Source organism: Onthophagus taurus, chromosome 5 (assembly GCF_036711975.1).
Source record: "Onthophagus taurus isolate NC chromosome 5, IU_Otau_3.0, whole genome shotgun sequence".
Classification (NCBI taxonomy): Eukaryota; Metazoa; Arthropoda; class Insecta; order Coleoptera; family Scarabaeidae; genus Onthophagus; species Onthophagus taurus.
This window is the reverse complement of record NC_091970.1, coordinates 8,184,020-8,211,385: the sequence shown is the minus strand read 5'-3', so window position 1 is coordinate 8,211,385 and position 27,366 is coordinate 8,184,020. Positions and strand designations below refer to the sequence as shown.

The 27,366-nt window shown below is 30.2% G+C and overlaps 3 protein-coding genes across 3 annotated transcripts in view; 1 reads left to right on the top strand and 2 right to left on the bottom strand.

Annotated features, from left to right (window-relative positions):
- Positions 1-1,517: 1,517 nt before the first annotated feature.
- LOC111415808 (esterase FE4-like) lies at positions 1,518-7,868 on the bottom strand. Its single transcript, XM_023047686.2, has 4 exons — positions 7,640-7,868; positions 6,935-7,582; positions 6,714-6,882; positions 1,518-2,180 (listed from the first exon to the last, which is right to left on the bottom strand). The coding sequence occupies exons 1-4, from the start codon at positions 7,844-7,846 to the stop codon at positions 1,561-1,563; spliced, it is 1,644 nt and encodes a 547-aa protein (XP_022903454.2). The 5' UTR covers positions 7,847-7,868; the 3' UTR covers positions 1,518-1,560.
- Positions 7,869-7,917: 49 nt separating this feature from the next.
- The window catches only part of LOC111415810 (potassium channel subfamily K member 18-like), a 115,551-nt gene continuing 96,102 nt past the window's right edge, over positions 7,918-27,366 (top strand). Inside the window, exons 1-2 of the mRNA XM_023047689.2 lie at positions 7,918-8,360; positions 15,936-16,137. Coding sequence (XP_022903457.1) covers positions 15,936-16,137 — 202 coding nt within the window. The 5' untranslated portion in view covers positions 7,918-8,360. The remainder of the gene's footprint in view (positions 8,361-15,935; positions 16,138-27,366) is intronic.
- Positions 25,162-25,704, bottom strand: LOC139429886 (uncharacterized). Its single transcript, XM_071196201.1, has 3 exons — positions 25,569-25,704; positions 25,425-25,514; positions 25,162-25,369 (listed from the first exon to the last, which is right to left on the bottom strand). The coding sequence occupies exons 1-3, from the start codon at positions 25,650-25,652 to the stop codon at positions 25,202-25,204; spliced, it is 342 nt and encodes a 113-aa protein (XP_071052302.1). The 5' UTR covers positions 25,653-25,704; the 3' UTR covers positions 25,162-25,201.

The following is a 27,366-nucleotide window of genomic DNA, read 5'->3' as shown; positions in this document are numbered from 1 at the left end:
TTAATTTAACCTAAATTTAAGTTAGAAAAATTAATTAAACATTAAATAACAAGATAAAAATTTTTTGTGATTTTTTTTATCAATATCAATGATTTATTTCAATTTTGACATATTTGTCAATTTCATAAAAAATCCTTTAAAATGAGTCCAAACTCGACATATTTCACTTTAATATTAATGGAAATACAATCACTTCCGGTTTGAAACGTCAACGTCAATTTTGACATATTTGTCATCTTCATTAAAAAACCTTTAAAATGAGTCCAAAGATGACGCACTTATCTCAAAAAACAAAAAAGTTAGAATGAAAAACATAAACCCGACGTTAGCAACAATGAAGATAGCAATTTAATTTTTAAATATTAATACCAACCTTAATTTTTCATTTTTTTTTTATTATATTTTTGTTTTTGTGGCAAATATTAAGACTTTTTATAAAAATTATGAATATGTCAAAATGATATTGACATTTCAAACCGGAAGTTGCTTATATCTCGAGTAATATTGAAATTAAACGTATCATGTTTGGACTCATTTTAAAGGATTTTTCACGACGATTACAAATATGTCAAAATTGACATTGACAGTCTTAACCGGAAGTTGACCATAACTTCATTAATATTGAAGATAAATATATCGTGTTTGTACTCATGTTAAAGGATTTTTAATGAAGATTACAAATATGTCAAAATTGACGTTGACATTCTTAACCGGAAGTTGACCATAACTTCATTAATATTGAAGATAAATATGTCGTGTTTGTACTCATTTTAAAGGATTTTTAATGAAGATTACAAATATGTCAAAATTGAGGTGGACATTTTAAACCTGAAGTTAGTTATCATATAATAGAGGTTTTATAACTGAAGTTAATTATATAATTATATAAGTTGTTTGGGTCATTTCACATTGATTAAAAAAAAATCGTCGATTTTTAAGCTACATGATGATTTTTTGAAGAATCCTGTATAATTGTAAAAAAATAATAAAAACTTATTTATGTTGGTATTACTTATAAATTTGTAGTCGACACTGTCAATTACAAATAAAATTGTTACTATCTACTTTACAGTGACAGCTCACAATAAATACTTTATTGCGTAAAGAAAATAGAAATCAACTTAGTTCCAGAAAATTCTTTAGAATATCGAACAAAGAAAAAAAAAAATTATTGCACGCACTGAATTCATTTTTGGAATTGTTTATGTTTTAACAAATTGGCAAAATACGTCACGGGTTTTTCCAAATGAGTGCAATCTGCGATCTAATTAGGAATTCTGTGAAGGTTAACAAAAGGAAATAAACATTCCGCAACAACAACTTTAAATCACATATTATAAATAACTTAATCCTCGTCTGCTTATGTGCAATTTTGTAACGTTTTTAGTCACGGTCTGTTGGAACTATAAACAATAATTTTCGTTTTTATAAGAATTTTGTATTACCTTTACCCACAACATAAATATTTCATAATATAGTCTGTTAAAAAAGCTGATAAGAAATTAAATATACCCTGATAAGAATAAACATATTTATTAAGCAGATATTTTAAACAAATTTTCAATTTAAATAATGAGATAACGGCAAAAGTTTTTCCCAAACTTTATAACGATTCTCAAACATCGAAGATAAAGTCCTCAAATTCAAACTTATATCTAAATAATGTTGATCCTTTAAGTTATATTCAGGCCAATTGTAAGATTTCGTGCTGGGATTCCCAGTTTTAACGAAATTTGTCCAAAGCGTTGTCATGATATCGACGATTTTGCTTTCAGGTTCTTCAGTAAACATTGGAGTTAACGGGGCGATGTAATAAAGATACAATAATTCGTCGTGGTGTGATACACCATAAGGGATTGTATCGTTACTTCCAGGCAGATAAAAAAAGGAGTATCTATGTTTAAAATTAAATCTGTAATAATAAACTTTATTGGTGAGGTGTTGCGCTAAAAGTTTAGCCCCTCGATTGCTTCCAAACCCAATTATGCTATCGGCGTATAAATCGGCGATTCCTTGCCGCTTTGATTCATCAATTTTATTATCGGGGAAATAATATTTGCGTAAACCATCGGATATGTTTGAAGATAACTGCGAATCTCTTTCGTAACCAAAAACGATCGGCCAAATTTTTTTGTAATCATCATCGAATTCTTTTAATGCGGTTTTATTATTAACGATATCTAAAATTTTATTTTTTTTAAATAAATTTGTTTTCAAAGTATAGTAAAACCTCGATATAAAACGGACTTCGAATATAGCGGAATTAAGATGGCTAAATCCAAACGTTTCTAGTTCTAGATCTAGTGTTAATCGTATTTATTGAAATTAAGGAATGAGACTTGTTCTAAATTAAAGCTCAAAGCTTTCTCTTTAAAATGATGTATAATAATTGTTGGGTTGGATTAGAAAAATATTGAGAAAAAAAATTTTGAAATAAAAGTTACATTTTCGTATAACCTAAAAGTGTCAAAAAAGATGCTAATTTAAAAACTCCTGGAAGCCGTATTTATTGAAATTAAGGAATGAAACTTATTTTAAATTAAAGCTCAAAGCTTTCTCTTTAAAATGATGTATAATAATTGTTGGGTTGGATTGGAAAAATATTTAAAAAAAAAATGTTGAAACAAAACTTACATTTTCGTATAACCTAAAAGTGTCAAAAAAGATGATAATTTAAAAATTCCTGGAAGCCCTATTTATTGAAATTAAGGAATGAGAATTATTTTAAATTAAAGCCCAAAGCTTTCTCTTTAAAATGATGTATAATAATTGTTGGGTTGGATTGGAAAAATATTGAGAAAAAAAATGTTGAAACAAAACTTACATTTTCGTATAAGATAAAAGTGTCAAAAAAGATGCTAAAGCAAAAATTTCTGGAAGCCGTATTTATTGAAATTAAGGAATGAGACTTATTCTAAATTAGAGCTCAAAGCTTTCTCTTTAAAATGATGTATAATAATTGTTGGGTTGGATTGGAAAAATATTGAGAAAAAAAATGTTGAAACAAAACTTACATTTTCGTATAACCTAAAAGTGTCAAAAAAGATGCTAATTTAAAAATTCCTGGAAGCCGTATTTATTGAAATTAAGAAATGAGACTTATTTTAAATTGAAGCTTAAAGCTTTCTCTTTAAAATGGTGTATAATAATTGTTGGGTTGTATTGGAAAAATATTGAGAAAAAAAATATTGAAACAAAACTTACATTTTCGTATAACCTAAGTGTCAAAAAAGCTGCTAATTTAAAAATTCCTGGAACCCGTATTTATTGAAAATAAGAAATGAAACTTATTTTAAATTGAAGCTTAAAGCTTTCTCTTTAAAATGATGTATAATAATGGTTGGGTTGTATTAGAAAAATATTGAGAAAAAAAATATTGAAACAAAACTTACATTTTCGTATAACCTAAAAGTGTCAAAAAAGATGCTAATTTAAAAATTCCTGGAACCCGTATTTATTGAAATTAAGAAATGAAACTTATTTTAAATTGAAGCTTAAAGCTTTCTCTTTAAAATGATGTATAATAATTGTTGGGTTGGATTGGAAAAATATTGAGAAAAAAAATGTTGAAACAAAACTTACATTTTCGTATAACCTAAAAGTGTCAAAAAATATGCTAATTTAAAAAATCCTCGAAGCCCTATTTATTGAAATTAAAGAATGAGACTTATTCTAAATTAAAGCTCAAAGCTTTCTCTTTAAAATGATGTATGATAATTGTTGGGTTGGATTGCAAAAATATTGAGAAAAAAAATGTTGAAACAAAACTTACATTTTCGTATAACCTAAAAGTGTCAAAAAAGATGCTAATTTAAAAATTCCTGGAACCCGTATTTATTGAAATTAAGAAATGAAACTTATTTTAAATTGAAGCTTAAAGCTTTCTCTTTAAAATGATGTATAATAATTGTTGGGTTGGATTGGAAAAATATTGAGAAAAAAAATGTTAAAACAAAACTTACATTTTCGTATAACCTAAAAGTGTCAAAAAAGATGCTAATTTAAAAAATCCTCGAAGCCCTATTTATTGAAATTAAAGAATGAGACTTATTCTAAATTAAAGCTCAAAGCTTTCTCTTTAAAATGATGTATAATAATTGTTGGGTTGGATTGGAAAAATATTGAGAAAAAAAATATTGAAACAAAACTTACATTTTCGTATAACCTAAAAGTGTCAAAAAAGCTGCTAATTTAAAAATTCCTGGAACCCGTATTTATTGAAATTAAGAAATGAAACTTATTTTAAATTGAAGCTTAAAGCTTTCTCTTTAAAATGATGTATAATAATTGTTGGGTTGTATTGGAAAAATATTGAGAAAAAAAATATTGAAACAAAACTTACATTTTCGTATAACCTAAAAGTGTCAAAAAATATGCTAATTTAAAAAATCCTCGAAGCCCTATTTATTGAAATTAAAGAATGAGACTTATTCTAAATTAAAGCTCAAAGCTTTTTCTTTAAAATGATGTATAATAATTGTTGGGTTGGATTAGAAAAATATTGAGAAAAAAAATGTTGAATCAAAACTTACATTTTCGTATAACCTAAAAGTGTCAAAAAAGATGCTAATTTAAAAATTCCTGGAAGCCGTATTTATTGAAATTAAGGAATGAGAATTATTTTAAATTAAAGCCCAAAGCTTTCTCTTTAAATTGATGTATAATAATTGTTGGGTTGAATTGGAAAAATATTGAGAAAAAAAATGTTGAAACAAAACTTACATTTTCGTATAACCTAAGTGTCAAAAAAGATGCTAATTTAAAAATTCCTGGAAGCCGTATTTATTGAAATTAAGGAATGAGAATTATTTTAAATTAAAGCCCAAAGCTTTCTCTTTAAATTGATGTATAATAATTGTTGGGTTGAATTGGAAAAATATTGAGAAAAAAAATGTTGAAACAAAACTTACATTTTCGTATAACCTAAGTGTCAAAAAAGATGCTAATTTAAAAATTCCTGGAAGCCGTATTTATTGAAATTAAGGAATGAGACTTATTCTAAATTAAAGCTCAAAGTTTTCTCTTTAAAATGATGTAGAATAATTGTTGGGTTGGATTGGAAAAATATTGAGAAAAAAAATGTTGAAACAAAACTTACATTTTCGTATAACCTAAGTGTCAAAAAAGATGCTAATTTAAAAATTCCTGGAAGCCGTATTTATTGAAATTAAGGAATGAGACTTATTCTAAATTAAAGCTCAAAGCTTTCTCTTTAAAATGATGTATAATAATTGTTGGGTTGAATTGGAAAAATATTGAGAAAAAAAATTTTGAAACAAAACTTATGTTTTCATATAACCTAAAAGTGTCAAAAAAGATGCTAATTTATAAATTCCTGGAAGTCGTATTTATTGAAATTAAGGAATGAGACTTATTCTAAATTAGAGCTCAAAGCTTTCTCTTTAAAATGATGTATAATAATTGTTGAGTTGGATTGGAAAAATATTGAGAAAAAAAATGTTGAAACAAAGCTTACATTTACGTATAACCTAAGTGTCAAAAAAGATGCTAATTTAAAAATTCCTGGAAGTTGTATTTATTGAAATTAAGGAATGAGACTTGTTCTAAATTAAAAATCAAAGTTTTCTCTTTAAAATGATGTATAATAATTGTTGGGTTGGATTGGAAAAATATTGAGAAAAAAAATGTTGAACAAAACTTACATTTTCGTATAACCTAAAAGTGTCAAAAAAGATGCTAATTTAAAAATTCCTGGAAGCCGTATTTATTGAAATTAAGGAATGAGAATTATTTTAAATTAAAGCCCAAAGCTTTCTCTTTAAAATGATGTATAATAATTGTTGGGTTGTATTGGAAAAATATTGAGAAAAAAAATTTTGAAATAAAAGTTACATTTTCGTATAACCTAAAAGTATCAAAAAAGATGCTAATTTAAAAATTCCTGGAAGCCATATTTATTGAAATTAAGGAATGAAACTTATTTTAAATGAAAGCTCAAAGCTTTGTCTTTAAAATGATGTATAATACTTGTTGGGTTGGATTAGAAAAATATTGAGAAAAAAAATGTTGAAACAAAACTTACATTTTCGTATAACCTAAAAGTGTCAAAAAAGATGCAAATTTAAAAATTCCTGGAACCCGTATTTATTGAAATTAAGAAATGAAACTTATTTTAAATTGAAGCTTAAAGCTTTCTCTTTAAAATGATGTATAATAATTGTTGGGTTGGATTGGAAAAATATTGAGAAAAAAAATGTTGAAACAAAACTTACATTTTCGAATAACCTAAAAATGTCAAAAAAGATGCTAAATCAAAATTTTCTGGAGGCCGTATTTATTGAAATTAAGGAATGAGACTTGTTCTAAATTAAAGCTCAAAGCTTTCTCTTTAAAATGATCACATCTGGACGAATAAGTTTAAATATATCTAAAAACCCTACAGTGCGGATTGCCTCAGCAGCATAACTGCCTCGGTTTTTAAATAATATATGGTTGAAAATTTAGAATTTCTGCCTCGGCTTTTATGTAAAGTTTTTGTATTAAAAAAAAACTTTACTTTATTTTAAGTACTAGAACCACTGCTTCGGCAGCATAGCTGCCTCGGCATCTAAGTAATGTATTTGTATTAAATAAAGTTTTACTTCATTCCAACAAATTAAAGTGTATATTAAAATTTTTTGCGTATTAATCCATTATTAAATCGAGGTTTTACTGTACTTTAAAGAAAAAAGAATATTTTAATAATTTCTTACTGAAAGATTGTCCACCAAACTCATCTTTAGTCACCCCAATCATCAAAGGAACATCGTGCACTCTTTTATTAACCACGGACTTAATCGGGTGCTCAACCAAAAATCTCTCCTGCCCAAAATCGGGTTCAATCACCCAAGTCCACCGCCATAAAGGATCATGCAAAAATTCCTGCCCACAAAAACTCACAAAAAAATTCTTTATAATCAAACAAAAGCCTTACATCAAAACCAGCAAGATTTTTCGATAACTCATCGGAACTTTTCGTTTTTAAACAATCAACTAAATTTTCAATTGGACAATTAACCAATTCGCCTTGCCTTTTAGCCAATCGTTCCAAATTTGTACCAATTGGAACCGGTCCAAAAGCCGCACCACTCATTGCGATGGCTTTATGAAATAATCCTTTTGACATCGGTGAAACCATATGAAGAGTTACACTAAACCCACCAGCGCTATAACCACTTATCGTTACATCATTGGGATCACCAGAAAATGAAGCAACGTTTTGTTGGATCCAACGAAGAACTTGAACTTGATCTTTAAGGCCGTAATTTCCCGGTGCTTCTTTAGTACCCGTTGCTAAAAACCCGAGGGTTTGAAGACGATAATTCGGAACAACCAAAACTATATCTTGATCCATGAGATATTGAGGTCCAAATGAATCACTAGAAGATGTACCCCCGTAAAAACCTCCTGGATGGAAAAAAACCATAACAGGCTTCTTTTCGTTATTATTATTATTTAATCGGGTGTAAACGTTAAGAAAAAGGCAATCCTCTGAAGTGGTGTTATAATAACTTTGTGGACATTGGGGAGAATTTTTTGTGGCGACGTAAATGTCTTTAAACGGTTTTGCAGGAACTGGTGGCTACGAAAAGTTGTTGCTTATTTATTTTTTTTTGTTAATTTGTTTTATTATTATCACCTGAAATCTTAGATTTCCCACCGGAGCTTCAGCATATCGAACCCCAAGGAAAGCAGAAATCGTAGCTCCTTTCCTGGTGTTTATTGTGGTTCCTCGAAGGTTTCCCAACGGAGTTGAAACGACCGGATTTGTAGAGGCGCACCTAAGAAAGCCATTTATCAAAGCTAGAAGAAGCAACAGGAACGGGACGTCGAGAGAATTGGCCATCGCGAACCGCACTGAGTTACTACCGTGCGATTGTCGAGGATTATATATTATAGAATTGGAAATCCCGGTGACGTATTATCCAAGAAGTGCATTTCGCAATTTTATCATAACAGAAAAATTCTCCGCGGAAAAATAGATACCGAGAATGAATGTGTTAATTAATAATAATTCCTCCAGTTTCGATTCCGCACATGTGCGAACAAGCTTCTGCTCGGCAAGTTGAAACGAGCGCGAGCTTTCAGTCGGTTTCAGAACTTGCGACGTGAACGATCACGGAAATTTTTTCCCAAAAAAAAACGCTGTTGATATTCGCGCAACATAAACGAACGTAATTTAACAACAAATTATTTTAATGATAAAATAATTTCTAAAATAAAAGTTTTTTTTCTATGATTTCATTAATTTATTTTTATTTTTCTTATGATTGTGGTTAACGTGATTGTTGTGTTTGAGGAATCGAACTGTTTGATAATAAAAATTGTTTAATAATAAAAATAAAGAAAAAAGGGGCAAGGTGAGTATCCAATCGAAATTATTTTGGTTTATTTAAACACAACCTTCGCGTGTAATCGATGGGAATTGTCCTATTTATATATTTATTAATCTTTTATCGATGCTTTATTTAACGTTAAATGCATTTTTAATTGATTTGAAATTCTTGACATACACAAAATTGAGTGTGCAGTGGAATGGAAGATAGATAATTGTGATTATTTATTATGATAACTAACTTCAGGATTGAAATGTCAACCTCAATTTTGACATATTTGTAATCTTCATTAAAAATCCTTTAAAACGAGTACAAACACGACATATTTATCTTCAATATTAATAAAGTTATGGTTAACTTCCGGTTAAGAATGTCAACCACAATTTTGACATATTTGTAATAGTCGTGAAAAATTCTTTAAAATGAGTCCAAACATGACGCACTTATCTCAAAAAACAAAAAAGTTAGAATAAAAAACATTAAACCCGAAGTTGGCAACAATGAAGATAGCAATTTAATTTTTAAATATTAATACCAACCTTAATTTTTGATTTTTTTTTTTATATTTTTGTTTTTGTGATAAATATTAAGACATTTTATAAAAATTAAGAATATGTCAAAATGACATTGACATTTCAAACCGGAAGTTGCTTATATCTCGAGTAATATTGAAATTAAACGTATCATGTTTGGACTCATTTTAAAGGATTTTTCACAACGATTACAAATAAGTCAAAATTGACGTTGACTTTCTTAACCGGAAGTTGACCATAACTTCATTAATATTGAAGATAAATATATCGTGTTTGTACTCATTTTAAAGAATTTTTAATGAAGATTACAAATATGTCAAAATTGGGGTTGACATTTTAAACCTGAAGTTAGTTATCATATAATAGAAGTTTTACAAGTGAAATTAATCGAGTGTTTTTATTTTTAATATTGTTTTTTGGGTCATTTCACATCGATTAAGAAAAATCGTCGATTTTTAAGCCACATGATGATTCTTGAATTTTTCCCAAAAATTTTTAATTTTGACATATTTGTCAACTTCATAAAAAATTCTTTAAAATGAGTCCAAACTCGACATATTTAACTTTAATATTAATCGAAATACAATCACTTCCGGTTTGAAATGTCAACGTCAATTTTGACAAATTCGTCGTCTTCATTAAAAACCCTTTAAAATGAGTTCAAAGATGACGCACTTATCTCAAAAAACAAAAAAGTTAGAATAAAAAACATTAAACCCTAAGTTGGCAACAATGAAGATAGCAATTTAATTTTTAAATATTAATACCAACCTTAATTTTTTACATTTTTCTGTTATATTTTTGTTTTTGTGACAAATATTAAGACATTTTATAAAAATTAAGAATATGTCAAAATGACATTGACATTTCAAACCGGAAGTTGCTTATATCTCGAGTAATATTGAAATTAAACGTATCATGTTTGGACTCATTTTAAAGGATTTTTCACGACGATTACAAATAAGTCAAAATTGACGTTGACATTCTTAACCGGAAGTTGACCATAACTTCATTAATATTGAAGATAAATATATCGTGTTTGTACTCATTTTAAAGGATTTTTAATGAAGATTACAAATATGTCAAAATTGGGGTTGACATTTTAAACCTGAAGTTAGTTATCATATAATAGAAGTTTTATAAGTGAAGTTAATCGAGTGTTAGTAATTTTCTTTTTATTTTTAAGCTTTTTTTTTGGGTCATTTCACATCGATTAAGAAAAATCGTCGATTTTTAAGCCACATGATGATTCTTGAATTTTTCCCAAAAATTTTTAATTTTGACATATTTGTCAACTTCATAAAAAATCCTTTAAAATGAGTACAAACTCGACATATTTAACTTTAATATTAATCGAAATACAATCACTTCCGGTTTGAAATGTCAACGTCAATTTTGCCAAATTCGTCATCTTCATTAAAAAACCTTGAAAATGAGTCTAAAGATGACGCACTTATCTCAAAAAACAAAAAAGTTAGAATAAAAAACATTAAACCTGAAGTTGGCAACAATGAAGATAGCAATTTAATTTTTAAATATTAATACCAACCTTAATCTTTTACATTTTTATGTTATATTTTTGTTTTTGTGACAAATATTAAGACAGTTTATAAAAATTAAGAATATGTCAAAATGACATTGACATTTCAAACCGGAAGTTGCTTATATCTCGAGTAATATTGAAATTAAACATATCATGTTTGGACTCATTTTAAAGGATTTTTCACGACGATTACAAATAAGTCAAAATTGACGTTGACATTCTTAAACGGAAGTTGATCATAACTTCATTAATATTGAAGATAAATATGTCGTGTTTGTACTCATTTTAAAGGATTTTTAATGAAGATTACAAATATGTCAAAATTGGGGTTGACAGCTTAAACCTGAAGTTATTTATCATATAATAGAAGTTTTATAAGTGAAGTTAATCGAGTGTTAGTCATTTCCTTCTTATTTTTAATGTGTTTTTTGGGTCATTTCACATCGATTAAGAAAAATCGTCGATTTTTAAGCCACATGATGATTCTTGAATTTTTACCAAAAATTTTTAATTTTGACATATTTAACTTTAATATTAATCGAAATACAATCACTTCCGGTTTGAAATGTCAACGTCAATTTTGACAAATTCGTCATCTTCATTAAAAAACCTTTAAAATGAGTCTAAAGATGACGCACTTATCTCAAAAAACAAAAAAGTTTGAATAAAAAACATTAAACCCGAAGTTGGCAACAATGAAGATAGCAATTTAATTTTAAAATATTAATACCAACCTTAATTTTTTACATTTTTATGTTATATTTTTGTTTTTGTGACAAATATTAAGACATTTTATAAAAATTAAGAATATGTCAAAATGACATTGACATTTCAAACCGGAAGTTGCTTATATCTCGAGTAATATTGAAATTAAACGTATCATGTTTGGACTCATTTTAAAGGATTTTTCACGACGACTACAAATAAGTCAAAATTGACGTTGACTTTCTTAACCGGAAGTTGACCATAACTTCATTAATATTGAAGATAAATATGTCGTGTTTGTACTCATTTTAAAGGATTTTTAATGAAGATTACAAATATGTCAAAATTGAGGTTGACATTTTAAACCTGAAGTTAGTTATCATATATTAGAAGTTTTATAACCGAAGTTAATCTAGCGTTGGTCACTTTTCCGCTTAAATTTGTACATTCCAGCTTTCTTTCTGCAATTTTGCAATCAATCCAATGCATTTAAAAAGAATTACTTTAAAGTCGTTAGTGTTCCAGTGCGAGTCTAGTCTTTTTCTTACAATTTGTAATCACCTTACTGCAATTTCAAACATTTCCAGATTGTTGAATATTTTTATCGAGTAAAAATAAAATTAACACTAAACCTAGAAGTAGAATCATTCATGTTTAGCCGTCTTAAGTAACGAAGGGCTAAACCTGAATGAATCTAGTTAGATTTAGTTGTTCCGCAAATATCAAAGGTTAAATTGCAATTGCGGACTCATATTTCTCCGTGTGTAACTGTGTAAGCGAGTAAACTGAAAGGTTAAAGGTCACAAAAGCACCATAAACGCTATTAAATTATACAAAACTAACAGTATTTTTGTGTATAATCGATATCAAACATCAAATTTTTATTTTATTGATGAGTTTATTCGAGAGTGAAATGTATTTTTAGAAAATTGCTTCAGATTGTCGCGTCGATTTCCGAGAATTCCGTACGTAATATTGATCCTAAGGTATCACATCAATAATTCTTCGAAAAAGTATCTTCGAAACGACATTTTTCAATTTACGTAATAATAAGACGATTTTTTCGTATCTTTTAAAAATCGGTGGCATTTTTCACGACGGGGAAAAAATAAAAAAAATAAATACATCGTGAGGTTGGAATTTCTGCATTTCCCCGCGTAATAAGACTAATGGTCTGTAATTTTTCTCGCCAGATTGCTTCTGGTGCCAGCGAAGGCCACCGGAATTAGTCGAGTCCAAGTTTTTTCTACCCGTGGACTTCGTTTCTTTATTTCTCTTTTCGCGCACTTTTCCAACTCCCTCATTTCTTTTTCTTTTTTTTGTTTTGTTTTGCGTACGTTCGTTGTGTGAATAGCACGCAACGAATGGAAATTTTCAAACGGTCGGTTTTCGCTTTGTTTTGTAGCTTCGCGTTGACCTGCAGCAGCAGCAGGATACCGGAAGTAAAGTGTCGTTTCAAAGCCTCAAAAAAAATACCCAAGGGTAATAGGAAGTTGAACATAAATTTTAGGTTACAAGAATTGTACCGCGTTATGTATCACTTGACTAAGCGACAAATAAACAATGACAGCTATCATCTCTCTAAAAATATAAGATTTCTCAGAATAGACAAGCTCAAACTATTTGGTGCACTTCTATTTTTCTGGCTAATACTAGATTAACTTCAGTTATAATACTTCTATTACATGATAACTAACTTCAGGTTTAAAATGTCAACCTCAATTTTGACATATTCGTAATCTTCATTAAAAATCCTTTAAAATGAGTACAAACACGACATATTTATCTTCAATATTAATGAAGATATGGTCAACTTCCGGTTAAGAATGTCAACGTCAATTTTGACATATTTGTAATTGTCGTGAAAAATCCTTTAAAATGAGTCCAAACATGATACGTTTAAGTCCAATATTACTCGAGATATAAGCAATTTCCGGTTTGAAATGTCAATGTCATTTTGACAAATTCTTAATTTTTATAAAATGTCTTAATATTTGTCACATAAACAAAAAAATAACATAAAAAAGTAAAAAATTAAGGTTGGTATTAATATTTAAAAATTAAATTGCTATCTTCATTGTTGCCAACTTCGGGTTTAATGTTTTTTATTCTAACATTTTTGTTTTTTGAGATAAGTGCGTCATCTTTGGACTCATTTTAAAGGTTTTTTAATGAAGATGACGAATTTGTCAAAATTGACGTTGACATTTCAAACCGGAAGTGATTGTATTTCGATTAATATTAAAGTTAAATATGTCGAGTTTGGACTCATTTTAAAGGATTTTTTATGAAGATTACGAATATAATAGTAAAATTAAATTTGACATTGACAACTGAAAATTTTTTTCACGATTAAACCCAAATGTTACTAATTTTAGTTCAATAAAAATATACAACATAGTAATCAGTGTTGCCGTTTCGGTACAACTGTGCTGAATTCAGTACGATTTCATGGATAAAGTACGTGAAAGTAGCAATTCAGTACAAAATTTTTAATCACTACAAACGTACTGAAATCAGTAGATTTTTAAGGAATCCAGTACAACCTTTTTGAATGTACCGTTTCTAATCTTACCACAATTTATTCAATCGCAATTTTCAGTATTTCTTGCAAGTTTTGTTTTACCTTATTACTAAAAAAAAAGGTCCCAATTTTCTCTCTCAATTCAGTAAATTTTTTTCATTTTCGCTACGAACTTTTGGTACATTTATTTTCTTGCGTGCGGCAACATTGATAGTAATATCTTATGCTAACTAGCGCTATCTACCACTGCCACTAGAACTAACACTGGAATCATCATATGGCTTAAAAAAACATGTTAAAAATAAAAAGAAAGTGCGGAAAGGTGACTAACACTAGATTAACATCAGTTATAAAACTTCTATTATATGACAACTAACTTCAGGTTTAAAATGTCAACCTTAATTTTGACATATTTGTAATCTTCATTAAAAATCCTTTAACATGAGTACAAACACGATATATTTATCTTCAATATTAATGAAGTTATGGTCAACTTCCGGTTAAGAATGTCAACATCAATTTTGGTATATTTGTAATCGTCGTGAAAAATCCTTTAAAATGAGTCCAAACATGATACGTTTAATTTCAATATTACTCGAGATATAAGCAACTTCCGGTTTGAAATGTCAATGTCATTTTGACATATTCTTAATTTTTATAAAATGTCTTAATATTTGTCATAAAAACAAAAATTTAATAAAAAAAAAATCAAAAATTTAGGTTGGTATTAATATTTAAAAATTAAATTGCTATCTTCATTGTTGCCAACTTCGGGTTTAATGTTTTTTATTCTAACTTTTTTGTTTTTTGAGATAAATGGGTCATCTTTGGACTCATTTTAAAGGTCTTTTAATGAACATGACAAATATGTCAAAATTGACGTTGACGTTTCAAACCGGAAGTGATGGTATGTCCATTAATATTAAAGTTAAATATGTCGAGTTTGGACTCATTTTAAAGGATTTTTTATGAAGTTGACAAATATGTCAAAATTAAAAATTTTTGGGAAAAATTCATGAATCATCATGTGGCTTAAAAATCGACGATTTTTCTTAATCGATGTGAAATGACCCAAAAAACACATTAAAAATAAAAAGAAAGTGACTAACACTCGATTAACGTCACTTACAAAACTTCTATTATATGATAACTAACTTCAGGTTTAAAATGTCAACCCCAATTTTGACATATATGTAATCTTTATTAAAAACCCTTTAAAATGAGTACCAACACGACATATTTATCTTCAATATTAATGAAGTTATGGTCAACTTCCGGTTGAGAAAGTCAACGTCAATCGTGACATATTTGTAATCGTCGTGAAAAATCCTTTAAAATGAGTCCAAACATGATACGTTTAAGTCCAATATTACTCGAGATATAAGCAACTTCCGGTTTGAAATGTCAATGTCATTTTGACATACTCTTAATTTTTATAAAATGTCTTAATATTTGTCACAAAAACAAAAATATAACATAAAAAAGTAAAAAATTAAGGTTGGTATTAATATTTAAAAATTAAATTGCTATCTTCATTGTTGCCAACTTCGGGTTTAATGTTTTTTATTCTAACTTTTTTGTTTTTTGAGATAAGTGCGTCATCTTTGGACTCATTTTAAAGGTTTTTTAATGAAGATGACAAATATGTCAAAATTGACGTTGACGTTTCAAACCGGAAGTGATGGTATGTCCATTAATATTAAAGTTAAATATGTCGAGTTTGGACTCATTTTAAAGGATTTTTTATGATGTTGACAAATATGTCAAAATTAAAACTTGAAAGTTCGAACTTTTTGGTTTCTTTGAGATAAATGCGTCATGTGTGCTGTGCAACCGTTGTAATCATCGATGCAAAAACGCTAAAAGATTGCACTACTATCAGAAGTTGTCTGGAGCTACTCATAAGACATTTTGGTAAACAATGCGATCACTTGGTGTTATACAGGGTGTCTCACGTAACTGGTTCGTTAGAACTTTTTCATGTTCCACTATTCATAGAGATTTGAAATTTTGGTAGCATGGGTTGTTCATTCAGAACTTTCGATCTAAAATATTTTCAAGATGGCCGCCACTTCCGGTCTGCCTAAACCCGAAACTTTCTAGTTCTCGAAACTGTTATTCTGTTATTTATCTAAATATTTGTTTTTAAGGCAATAAACATTATTATTATTATTATTTTAGGTCTTTACCTACCAGACAGCTTGAAAATCTTTAAAAACGATAAAACGTCGCTATAACGCGATCCAATTGTAGTTAGTTTTAGGTTTTTAATTTCAATTTTCTTTTTTTTTTAGATGGATGAGGAAGAGAATAAATCAAAAAGAAAAATCTTATCATTTCTTTGTGGTAAAACGGGGCTGTTATTCCTCGTAATTTTGTACACATTGTTCGGTGCCCTCGTCTTTAAGGCTTTGGAGGGTGGAACGGAGTCGGGAATCCCGCAGGATCTCCAACGGAGTCGAGAGGATTGCCTGCGAGAACTGTGGCTTATTACAGGTAAGAAGTGAGCCCCACTGATCGAGTTACCCATTAGGATTTTCATCGACTCGTCCAATTTGGGAGTCTCGCAAAATCCGATTTTACGTAATTTATAATCCCAACGTGTTCCAATTTTAGTACTTCGGGGAGGCCGCGATTCAATTTCGCGTTTCTTCGCTTGCCAGGAAAACCGTTCAATTAATCGTCACCGAAACGAAATTTACATCTAAATCTCGCTTAATCGATTCAGTTTAAAACGGCGAAAAGTCAGAAACAGACACCCAATTCTTTACGAGATCATTTATTTTTTTTCTTTTCGTCCTATGATCCCGTAATTTAATCCCACCTCGTTGTCTACCACTTCCAATTGGAGATTTTCCAAGTTGAGATAATTAGATCGTTTGATGAAGCTGATTAATCGCAAATGATGACTCCCTGGTAAAATAACCTGGGGTTATCTTATCGTCAAGCCATAAATCGTCTTGAGCGATAAAAAAAAGGTTCGTTCTCTTAAAATCCACACCCTTTGACCTCGCCACAAATCATTTTTATCTCCTCAAAATGTATTACGTCGACGCTGTTTTTATAATATTTCTTTTAATGCACTAATTTTAAAATTTAAATGAAACATAATCAATACTCTGTTATTTCTTGCAAGAATTTAAATGCACCATAAAAAATAACATGGTAATAAAAACGCCATAAAAACATGTTCGTACAAACAACTTTGGAGAGGGCTAATTAACAAATAGACATTGTTAGAAAGCTCTTACAAACGTTTATCCTCCGAGCCAAAGCACACAAAGCTCTGAGGGGCAGTCTTAATCTGCGGTTTCCCAAACATTTACCCCGAACTTATTCTTCCCCTCCGAGTCTCCAGATGGTGTCCCAAACGCAAACAGACTCGCCTAAAGTCTCTCAGTTTGAATTTGCTTTTTATTTAGATCTTTTAGAAAAGACAATCAAGCAATAACAACACGATTTTAATAAAGACGTGAATTAATTGGATTTTTGTTAAATGTTTTTTAATTAATTTGTAATACGACTACTACTAAGTAGACTTACAAGGGAAGTATCAGAACTGTCCCTCACCGATTTTGTTGAAATTTGGTACAGCGATAGTATGGCCAAAAATAAGGTTTACGTATTTTTTTATACGTGCTAATAAAGCCCCTGGGGCGAGTTATAAGGGTTGGAAATCGGGGCAAAATATATACAGGGTGTCCCGTTAAGCGTACGGAGCGGCTGTATCTCTAGAACGGTAAGGCCAAGAGGTTTGGGAAAAAAATCCTTATAAGCAAAGTGACCAAGAGAAATAGCTGGAAATTATTTTGAAGTTCGTAATTCGACCGCTAGAGAGCGTAACTGCCATTGAGAAACATAAAGTTCCCGCTATCTCAGAAACTTAGACGATGAGCTATAACTTTGACAACATCATTTAATAGCTTGGATAATACCGCATCGCTTTTGTTTTGCGATATTTCTCATATCTGTCATAATAAGGGAGGGGGAGGCCAATGCGTTTTCATATGTTTACATTTTAATATCTCCTAGACCATTCAACCGATTTGAATGTTTTCGGTGTTGTTTGAAAGAGCATTTTATGCTCTTTTTAAAGATATTTTCAGTAAGACCGTCTGCTTTAAAACAAATGAGCTAGAGGACGTTATCTGCAGCGATTACATATTTTTGTGATTTTTGAAGAAAAGTTAAATGGAACGATACTATTTACTTCACAGACCCTTAGTCACTTTCAAATTTGCTAAATTTTAGTGAAAACCGCATCTCGATATCGCCACCCGTTCTCGAGTTATAGAAGAAAATGTTAAAAACTCGAGTGCCATCAATCGGATTCAGTTACCTCATCGACAAAAACAAATCACATTACCATGGTAACTCTAAACATGTCATTTACTAACGCAGAAGCGTATGATAGAGCGTATGATGATTTATTTTCAATGTTTCGAATACGATGCAACTGCATGGCAAAAATGTGCAATGCAATTACGACAAAGATAGACATTTTTCTCTAGAAGTGTTTTTAAGATTGACTTAGCGATTACGGAAAACTGGCAACGTGGGCTACACGTTGCCAGTTTTCATTCAGACATCTCTATGAATTCGTAAATAATATTGGTGCGCAATGTGATCCCACATAACAGATACCGATTATGATAACAGACTGAACTATTACCATTGACTTTTAAATATGATTTGGACAAATCCAAACCTTTTATCACGAATGCTATGGATGCATGAAGCATCTGTCCACAAGCTGATGTAAACTTGCATAATATGCATTCTTGGTTCGAGCAAAACCCACATTGCTTTCACCCCTTTATCTATTGGGTAGACTAAACGACCTGACTTTTCAAGAAAAACCAATAACCAGGGAAAATATGACAAAACACTAAATACCAGTAAAAAATTTATGGAAGGCATTTCGCTCATTAGTGAGTTATTTTTGCCAAAAATTTAAGTTATTCTAAGTGTTTTGGTTTATTTTGTTTTATTATCATTGTTGATGTTTCATTGATCCGTTGGCTTTTCAACACGCCTCAAAAGTAGTTTTGAAGCAGTTCTAAGCTTGGAGAAAGTGTGAAGGAAGGTTCTAGATAATAAAATTTTTGTTCTCTCTTATTTGTTTCCTAAGGTAACTTAAGATATACAAATTTTTAACATTTTCTTTTATAATTCGAGAATGGATGGAGATATCGAGATGCGGTTTTCACTAATATTTAGCAAATTTTATGGTGATTAACGGTCTGTGAAGTAAATAGTATCGTTCCATTTAACCTTTTTTCAGAAATCACAAAAATATGTAAACCGCTGCAGATAACGCCCTCTAGCTTATTTGTTTTAAATCAAGCGGTCTTACTGAAAATATCTTTTAAAAGAGCATGAAATGCTCTTTCAAACAAGACCAAAAATATTTAAATCGGTTGAATGGTTCAGGAGATATTAAAATGTAAACATTTGAAAACGCATTGGCCTCCCCCTCCCTTATTATGACAGATATGAAAAATATTGCAAAACAAAAGAGATGCGGTATTATCCAAGCTACTAAATGATGTTGTCAAAGTTATAGCTCATCGTCTAACTTTCTGAGATAGCGGGAATTTTATGTTTCTCTATGGCAGTTACGCCCCCTAGCGGTCGAATTACGAACTTCAAAATAATTTCCAGCTATTTCTCTTGCCCACTTTGCTTATAAAGATTTTTTTTCCAAACCTCTAGGCCTTACCGTTGTTGAGATACAGCCGCTCCGTACGCTTAACCGGACACCCTGTATATTCGCTTATAGGCTGAAAACGAAAATAGCTATCGAAATGTGGTAAATGTAAACTGATATTCATTTTCAAAGAGCTTTCCATTGATATATCACACATATATCTGAGGGCTTCAGGGGGTAAACTACCCCTAGTTTTTTGGAATATTTTAAAAACTAAACCGTCGATTTTGGCGATAATATGTGTCCTTATAGTACGTTTAAAAATATTAATGACGTGTTTTTTCTCATTTGCCTCTGACCATCCCCTGCAAAATTACGGGGTATGATAGATAACCCCTTTCCTTAAGAATAATGTGATAAACCGTTGCACTTTTGAACAATATATTGAAGAAAACCATAAATTAGTTGTAAATTAAGATTTACGCGGTAAAATAAACCCTATACGACATTAAGGGGTGGCTGGGGTTGGTACCCCTAACCACCCCAAAAATTAAATTATTTGCGAAAATTGTTTGTCGATTTTGGTGTAATTTACCACGATGATTTTTTTATACGTTAGGTAGTACTATTGTAAGAACTTACAAGGGTTAGAAGATTGGGGTAGAAAATAGACTTTCGCTAATAACTTTCATACTTCTACAGAAAAAGCTTTTTTATCCTTATTCTATTTAAATAACACAAAAGTTATATAATATACAGGTGTCTCAGCGAGACCGGTCATTAGACGTTTCTGGGGTTCTGGCGAAAATAAAAATTTGAGAATTCAGACTTAAGTATTATCAATTACGATCTCTTCGACTAAAATATTTTCAGATTTCTTGCACTTCCGGTTATACCGAAAGTCGCCACCTACTTTATTTTTTTAAATGGAACACCCTGTATATTTTTACATATTTGGCTTTGTCTGTTTTCAGGGTTTATAAATAACTTTACTTTTTGCAATTTGATACGGCCGTTCTCGAGTTATTCGAATTTTTCTAGAAAAATCTGCTCCAGCAGATATTTGTTCAAAAAATCAGAGAACACTCGATTTTTGGGATATCAATTTAGGATTCAGAATATGCTTAAACAACATGATGGAGTATGTTTTGGTGCCGAGAACGGTTATCTAGAACGATTGGTCACTTTACTATGGCACGTCAACTTTTCAAAATTTGGAAGTACCATAACTTAATTTTTTTAAATGGCACCCCCCATATTTTATTACTTAGTCGTCTTCGGCGTCTCATTCTAGATCTTTTATATGCTATATGTCCCATACCTAACATGAATAGTTTAGGAGATAATTAGGGTTTTTTGAAAAATGCACACATATCATATGGATATTTAGCCTAGTGTGCCATGAAAAACAAGCCTTCTCAATGAGTTCTTGTCAAAGACTCACTTGTTTACGTCACTTGATGGATGTGAGCAAATAATTATTTGTTATGTCCCGTAATATTAGTACTGAAAAAAGTTAAAATCGATAACAATAACGAAAGTAATATTTACACAAATCAAGAAATTCTTAATTTATTTTTTATTCATAAAAAGCGCGACAAAGTTCGTAGTATGATTCCTAGATCTTCTTTGGCAGCTCGAATTGAGGTGTTGGGACTGGGCTCGAAATAAGCCAAGGCATTCACCTCTTCCGTTGCATTATCTACTACATTTTTTGGTCAGTTTAACACGTGATTAATTCGTCCAAAATGCAAAAAATTTGCTTCTATTCTTTTAAATTTATCTTTTGTCATCGGAGGTAAATGCGGATAATTTTCAATAAACATTCTGCAAGTTCTACTAAGAATTTTGTCGCACTTTTTGTGCACAAAAAATAAATTATGGATTTCTTTATTTGTATAAACATTATTTACGTTATTAATATCCATTTTAACTGGTTTTAGACTCACAAGCATCAAACAACGTAAATCAGACTTTGACGTTTGTCAATAAGTCATTAAACATTTGTTTTCCATGGCACACTAGGTTAATATCGATATGATATGTGAGCATTTTTCAAAAAACCCTAATTATTTCTGAAACTATTAATGTTAGGCATAGGACATATGGAGTAGAAAAGATGTAAAATGAGACGCCGAAGGCGACTAAGTAATAAAATATGGGGGTGCCATTTAAAAAAATTAAGTTATGGTGCTTCCAAATTTCGAAAAGTTAACGTGTCATAGTAAAGTGACCAAACGATCTAGACAGCCGTTCTTGGCACCAAAACATACTCCATCATGTTGTTTAAGCATGTTCTGAATCCTAAATTGATATCTCAAAAATCGAGTGTTCTATGATTTTTTGAACAAATGTCCGCTGGAGCAGATTTTTCTAGAAAAAATCGATTAACTCGAGAACGGCCGAATCAAATTGCAAAAAATAAAGTTATTTATAAACCTTCAAAACAGACAAATCCAAATATGTAAAAATATACAGGGTGTTCCATTTAAAAAAATAAAGTAGGTGGCGACTTCCGGTATAACCGGAAGTGCTAGAAAACTGAAAATATTTTAGACGAAGAGAACGTAATTGATAATACTTAAGTTTGAATTCTCAATTTTTTATTTTGGCCAGAACCACAGAAATGTCTAATGACCGGTCTCGCTGAGACACCCTGTATATTAATAATGAGTTAAAAAGCAACTGAAAAAAATGCTTAAGTATCACAAATTGTATTCTACATTGTTAGTTTAGTTTTTTTTTTAATTTATTTTTATTTAATTTGTTTTAATCATTGTTTCTATCAGTTGTGTTAAATCTGAGGGTAATAAATACAATGTTCAAAGCACTTAACATATTCGTTTTGGCATCAAAGTCTGGTAAACTGACTTCTGCTCATTTGAAAAATTGGCTACAAAATGTCTATTTCCCAAACACCGGACCCAAATCATTACTATTACTGGATTCTTGGAGTGACCACTGCCCTGAAATTATTAGTGAAGTAACCCCATCGGATGTCAAGTTTAAATATTTGTCTATACCTGCAGGGACATCAGGTCAAATTCAACCCCTGGATGTATTTCGCTTTAGAATATGGAAAAATTTCATTAGAAGATTTTCTGATCAAGTTTTTCTCTACCAGTGAGATAATATTTTAAAATTGCAATCCTTAACGCATAACCAGTTGTCTTCCCCACGATTTATTAATGTTTTTAAATACGCTTGGTTTGCATCTGGATATATAGAGGAGAGACCAGAACAGTTTGAAAATCCCGTGGTGATTTGCTTTTCCAATGAAAAACCTACGTGCGATATCTGTGAAGATATAGTTGTTATAACTTGTGCTACAGCATGCACAAGTTATAACAATCGTTGTGTTTAAAACATTTTTTCCATGATTTTCATTATTGCCAACAATATATTGAATAAAAGAAGTAAAAAAAAAGAAATTAAATTAATAACGTAGAATACAATTTGTGATAGTCTTGTGACAATTCTTTTGTCAGTTACTTTTTAACTCATTATTAATAAAAATTTATATAATTGTCCTAACTTTTGTGTTATTTAAATAGATTTTTTTAAATTTCCAACCCTTATAACTCGCCCCAGGGGCTTTATTAGCACGTATAAAAAAACACGTAAACCTTATTTTTGGCCATACTATCGCTGTACCAAATTTCAACAAAATCGGTGAGGGACAGTTCTGATACTTCCCTTGTTAGATACAATGAAGTCATAAGGAAAATATACCAACCCAACAATAAAAACAAACAAAAATTACTATAAAGTAGTTATTTTAAGACCTAGAACTAGAATCATTCGGCTTTAGCCGTCTTGAGAGACGTGCGGCTAAACCCGAATGTTTCTAGTTCTAGGTCTAGTGTTAGTTCTAGTTTTAATTCAATAAATAATAACGAAAAACTTTATTTTTAGATCTAAAAGCTTAATTAAACTTCTAAAAAAATTTATTTCGTTAAGATCGAATCAAATTTTCTTTATAATCCGCCATTTTGTTCTTATTATTATCGAATTTGATTAATCCAACATCGTATTCGTAATCTACATTAAATTCTCTTTAAAATGAGCCCAAACTCGATGGGGTTATCTTAAAAGATAACAAACTCCTGATTGTCACTTTTTTGAGGTTATGTCAAAATGAAATGTGGGATATCGCGGGTGTTTCTTGAGATAATCGAGTCGAGTTTGGACTCAATTTGAAGCATTTTTAAGTCCCCACACGATCGTGAATAAATAAAAAACCTAACCTCACTTTATAAACGTCAAATTAATATTATTTGATTAATAATTTTAATTAAATAATAGCGATATTCTATATTTTTACTTAAAAGTCCCCCGCGAACTTAATTTCGTTCAAATCGTATCATTTTTCATTGAATTATCCGCCATTTTGTCTTTATTTTGACAGAATTTAATTAAACCAACATCGTATTCTTAATCTATATTAAATTCTCTTAAAAACGAGCCCAAACTCGGTCAAGTTATCTTAAAAGACAGCAAACTTCCGATTGTCACTTTTTTGAGGTTATGTCAAATTAAATGTTGGATATCTCGGGTGTTTTTTAAGATAATTGGGTCGTGTTTGGATTCGATTTAAAGGGATTTTTAATTCCCCACTCGATTATGAATAAAAAAAGAAACTAACCTCACTTTGTAAATGTCAAATTGATATTGTTTGATATTTTTCGCCAATTTGATTAATAATTTTAATTAAATAATAATAAAATTCTTTATTTCTAGATGTAAAAATACCCGGCGAATTTAATTTCGTTGAAATCGAATCATTTTTCTTAAATCATCTTCCATTTTGTTTTTATTACTAACGAATTTGTTTAATCTAACATCGTATTCGTAATCTACATTAAATTCCCTTTAAAATGAGCCTAAACTCGACCGAGTTATCTTAAAAAACAACATACACCATCAACTTCCGGTTGTCACTTTTTTAAGGTTATGTCAAAATTAAATGTGGGATATCTCGGGTGTTTTTTAAGATAATTAGGTCGTGTTTGGACTTAAATTAAAGGATTTTTAATTTCCCACGTGATTACGCACAAAGATAAAACCTAACCTCACTTTGTAAACGTCAAATTAATTTTATTCGGTATTATACGCCATTTTAACGCAACGTTTTGTTTTTATTTGTATTTATTGACTTATTTTTTCAGTTAACGTCAATTTATTCGTGTTGGATAACTTTATAACCAATACTCAACGGACCTTGCCTTAACATTAAGATAAGAATGGAAATTAAGTAGTGTTGGATTTCCAACCGTTAGAAAGGTAGCTGAAATTACTACCTAGATAAGTGATGTCTTATCTTAACCTGCTGAAAATATGTACCTTGACAGAATATCATTTTTAAGGGTCTTGATTATGCCATAGATTCTCTCTGTCTAATACATAACAGATATATTAGCACGAAATCGTCAGTTTTAAAACACTCTAGCGCCTCGCCCGCAAGCGACCTCGGCGAAGTGATGATAAGCCATTGTTTAAGCAAGTGTTGTACGTATCATCTAACATCGCCGAGGTCGTTTGCGGGCGAGGAGCTAGATTTAATGTATCAACACGAAATCATCAGGTTTAAAGGACTCTGGCGCCTCGCCCGCAAGCGACCTCGGCGATTTGAGGAGAAATCGTTCTTTTTTTTTTTTGTCGAAGATAGAGCGTCTTATAAAAAACACGGAATTTTAATTTTTAAAGAATTTTAGTGCCTCATGTTTAACGAAAATATGTCTTCTCTACCATAGTAGTAGTGTAATAGTCAAAATCGCGATATTTTATTATAAGTGGTGGGAATATTAAGTAAGGTTGATAATAGTTTATGCTTAACGGCCATAATTGTAGCCCCTCGGCAAAGTATTAAAAAAAAATTATGGGAAAATTATTAAAATTTATTTAGTGAAACTATTGTTGACTAAGTAAAGATATCAACGGACCCATCATCTCCAAAGGTGATTTTTCGTCTGAATCATCATCTCCAGATTGATTTCCTAATACGTTTTTAACCATATCAGCTACCCCTTTTGCAGTATTAGCGGCTTTAGACACCGATTTTGCCAAATTTACGGCTCCCTAAAGTGTTTAATAAAATTCTGATTATCTCACTTAACAAAGAAATACCACCAACCTCAACTATGTTATTCAACATCCTTTGTTGTTCTTCGCTTTCCGATGATTTATCATTTTTAGTTATTGTTTCATCGTTTGTTGATGTATCCTAGTTTTTTTTTATAAAAATTAATTATTTATCTTACTTATTTGTATTATTTACCTCATCACCATGTATTGCGGCTATCAAGCATATCACGAAGATAAAGGCAGAAAAAATATAATTCTTTAATGTTAAAGACATCATTTATATGGTATGTATAAAAGAACTGTATACAAGCAGTCCTTGCAACAGAAGAATGCTTTATTATTCCGATTAAATATACAGGTTCGTTGTTTTTTATAGCCTATTACACGGTTATTAACGTATTACTTTGATTTATTAAAGTAGAATTTAATGGTAAATCAAATTTAAGTGATTTGTTTTACTTCATTTCATATAAATATTAAAAAATTATGATTATTTATAATTCAAAATTAAATTATACTTCTTTATAAGTAATTCGTTTATAAGAAGTTGTATATTTTTTTATAAAAATAATGTTTTTTTTCATATTTGTCCCAACAATCAATAATTTTCTAATTTAACTTTATTCAGGCGAAATTCTCACTACATTTGCAAACGTCGACGTCACCCCAAGAACTTTCTAAGATGATTAATAGCAAAGATCATCGAAACATTCTCCCCACAAATTCATTTATCTTAAAACCAAAATGTTTCGATTCAAACAATATATCAGGATTTAAATTCAAAAGCGCCATCTAGCGAATACTATTAATTGACTTTTTCAACAATTACTAATAAGGAAACCGTATTGTATTGAAATCGATACCAACATCACACAATTATACGAATAAAATAGAATTTCTAGTTATTTCAGTGCTACCATTCGCTTTGATTAGTGCTCGCTTTTCTAGCTCTCAACGTTTCTGGTGTTCGCTTTTCTAGTAGTGTTACTCTATGAATAATTCACGCGTACATTAACGCGGTACCAGTTCGATTTCGAAACGCTCTATTTAGCTGGGAATTGTACACAAGGACCACCCGAACCAGAACGAAATCAAATCCTAACAAATAGGACCACGTTAATTAGGCACGAAAACGCAAAACGTATCAAGTTGTCTCTATAAAATAAAGATATATGTATGGAGTAACCTAGAGCAAACTATTTACAAAGAAAACCACAACTCAAAATTTCCTGTACTGAATTAGTTACGAATCGAGCATATCATTTAACAAATTCTAGTTAAACTTGATAAGAAAGAAACGTTCATTTCTATGGCGGATAAAACATTTCCATACAATCTAACAAGTCTTCTTAAACATTTAAAGGAACTTGAGTTGCAATCTTCCAACGACTGTTTTAATTCAATAACAACATACAATCTAGCGCTACTTAAGACTGTCACTAGAACTAATAGTCGACCTAGAACTAGAATCATTCGGCTTTAGCCGTTCGTCTCTCAAGACGGCTAAACCCGAATGTTTCTAGTTCTAGGTCTAGTGTTAGTTCTACTTCTAGTAATGAACTAGGGGACTTTAAAGATGTCCAAAAGTGTCCAGAAGCTGTCTAATGGTATCTATAATTATCAAATAGTGTTTAAACGTTTTCTAGATAGTTATAAAGATTTCCAGAATATTTTTAAAGATGTCCATTTTTGGAGTTTTACGGTTTTGAAATGATTATAGGTAATAAATTAAAGACTGAAAGCGATGGAATAAAACTGCTTGGGAAAAAAAACATTAACAATCAACCCATAAACGATATTCCATAAAAGATTTTTCTCCATCATTGGTTATTACCAATCTAGGGCACTAAAACTTATGAATTTTTGGAGATTTACGTTTTTGACATGATTATAGGTAATAAATTAAAGACTGAAAGTGATGGAATAAAACTGCTTGGGAAAAAAACATTGACAATCAACCCATAAACGATAATCCATAAAAGATTTTTCCC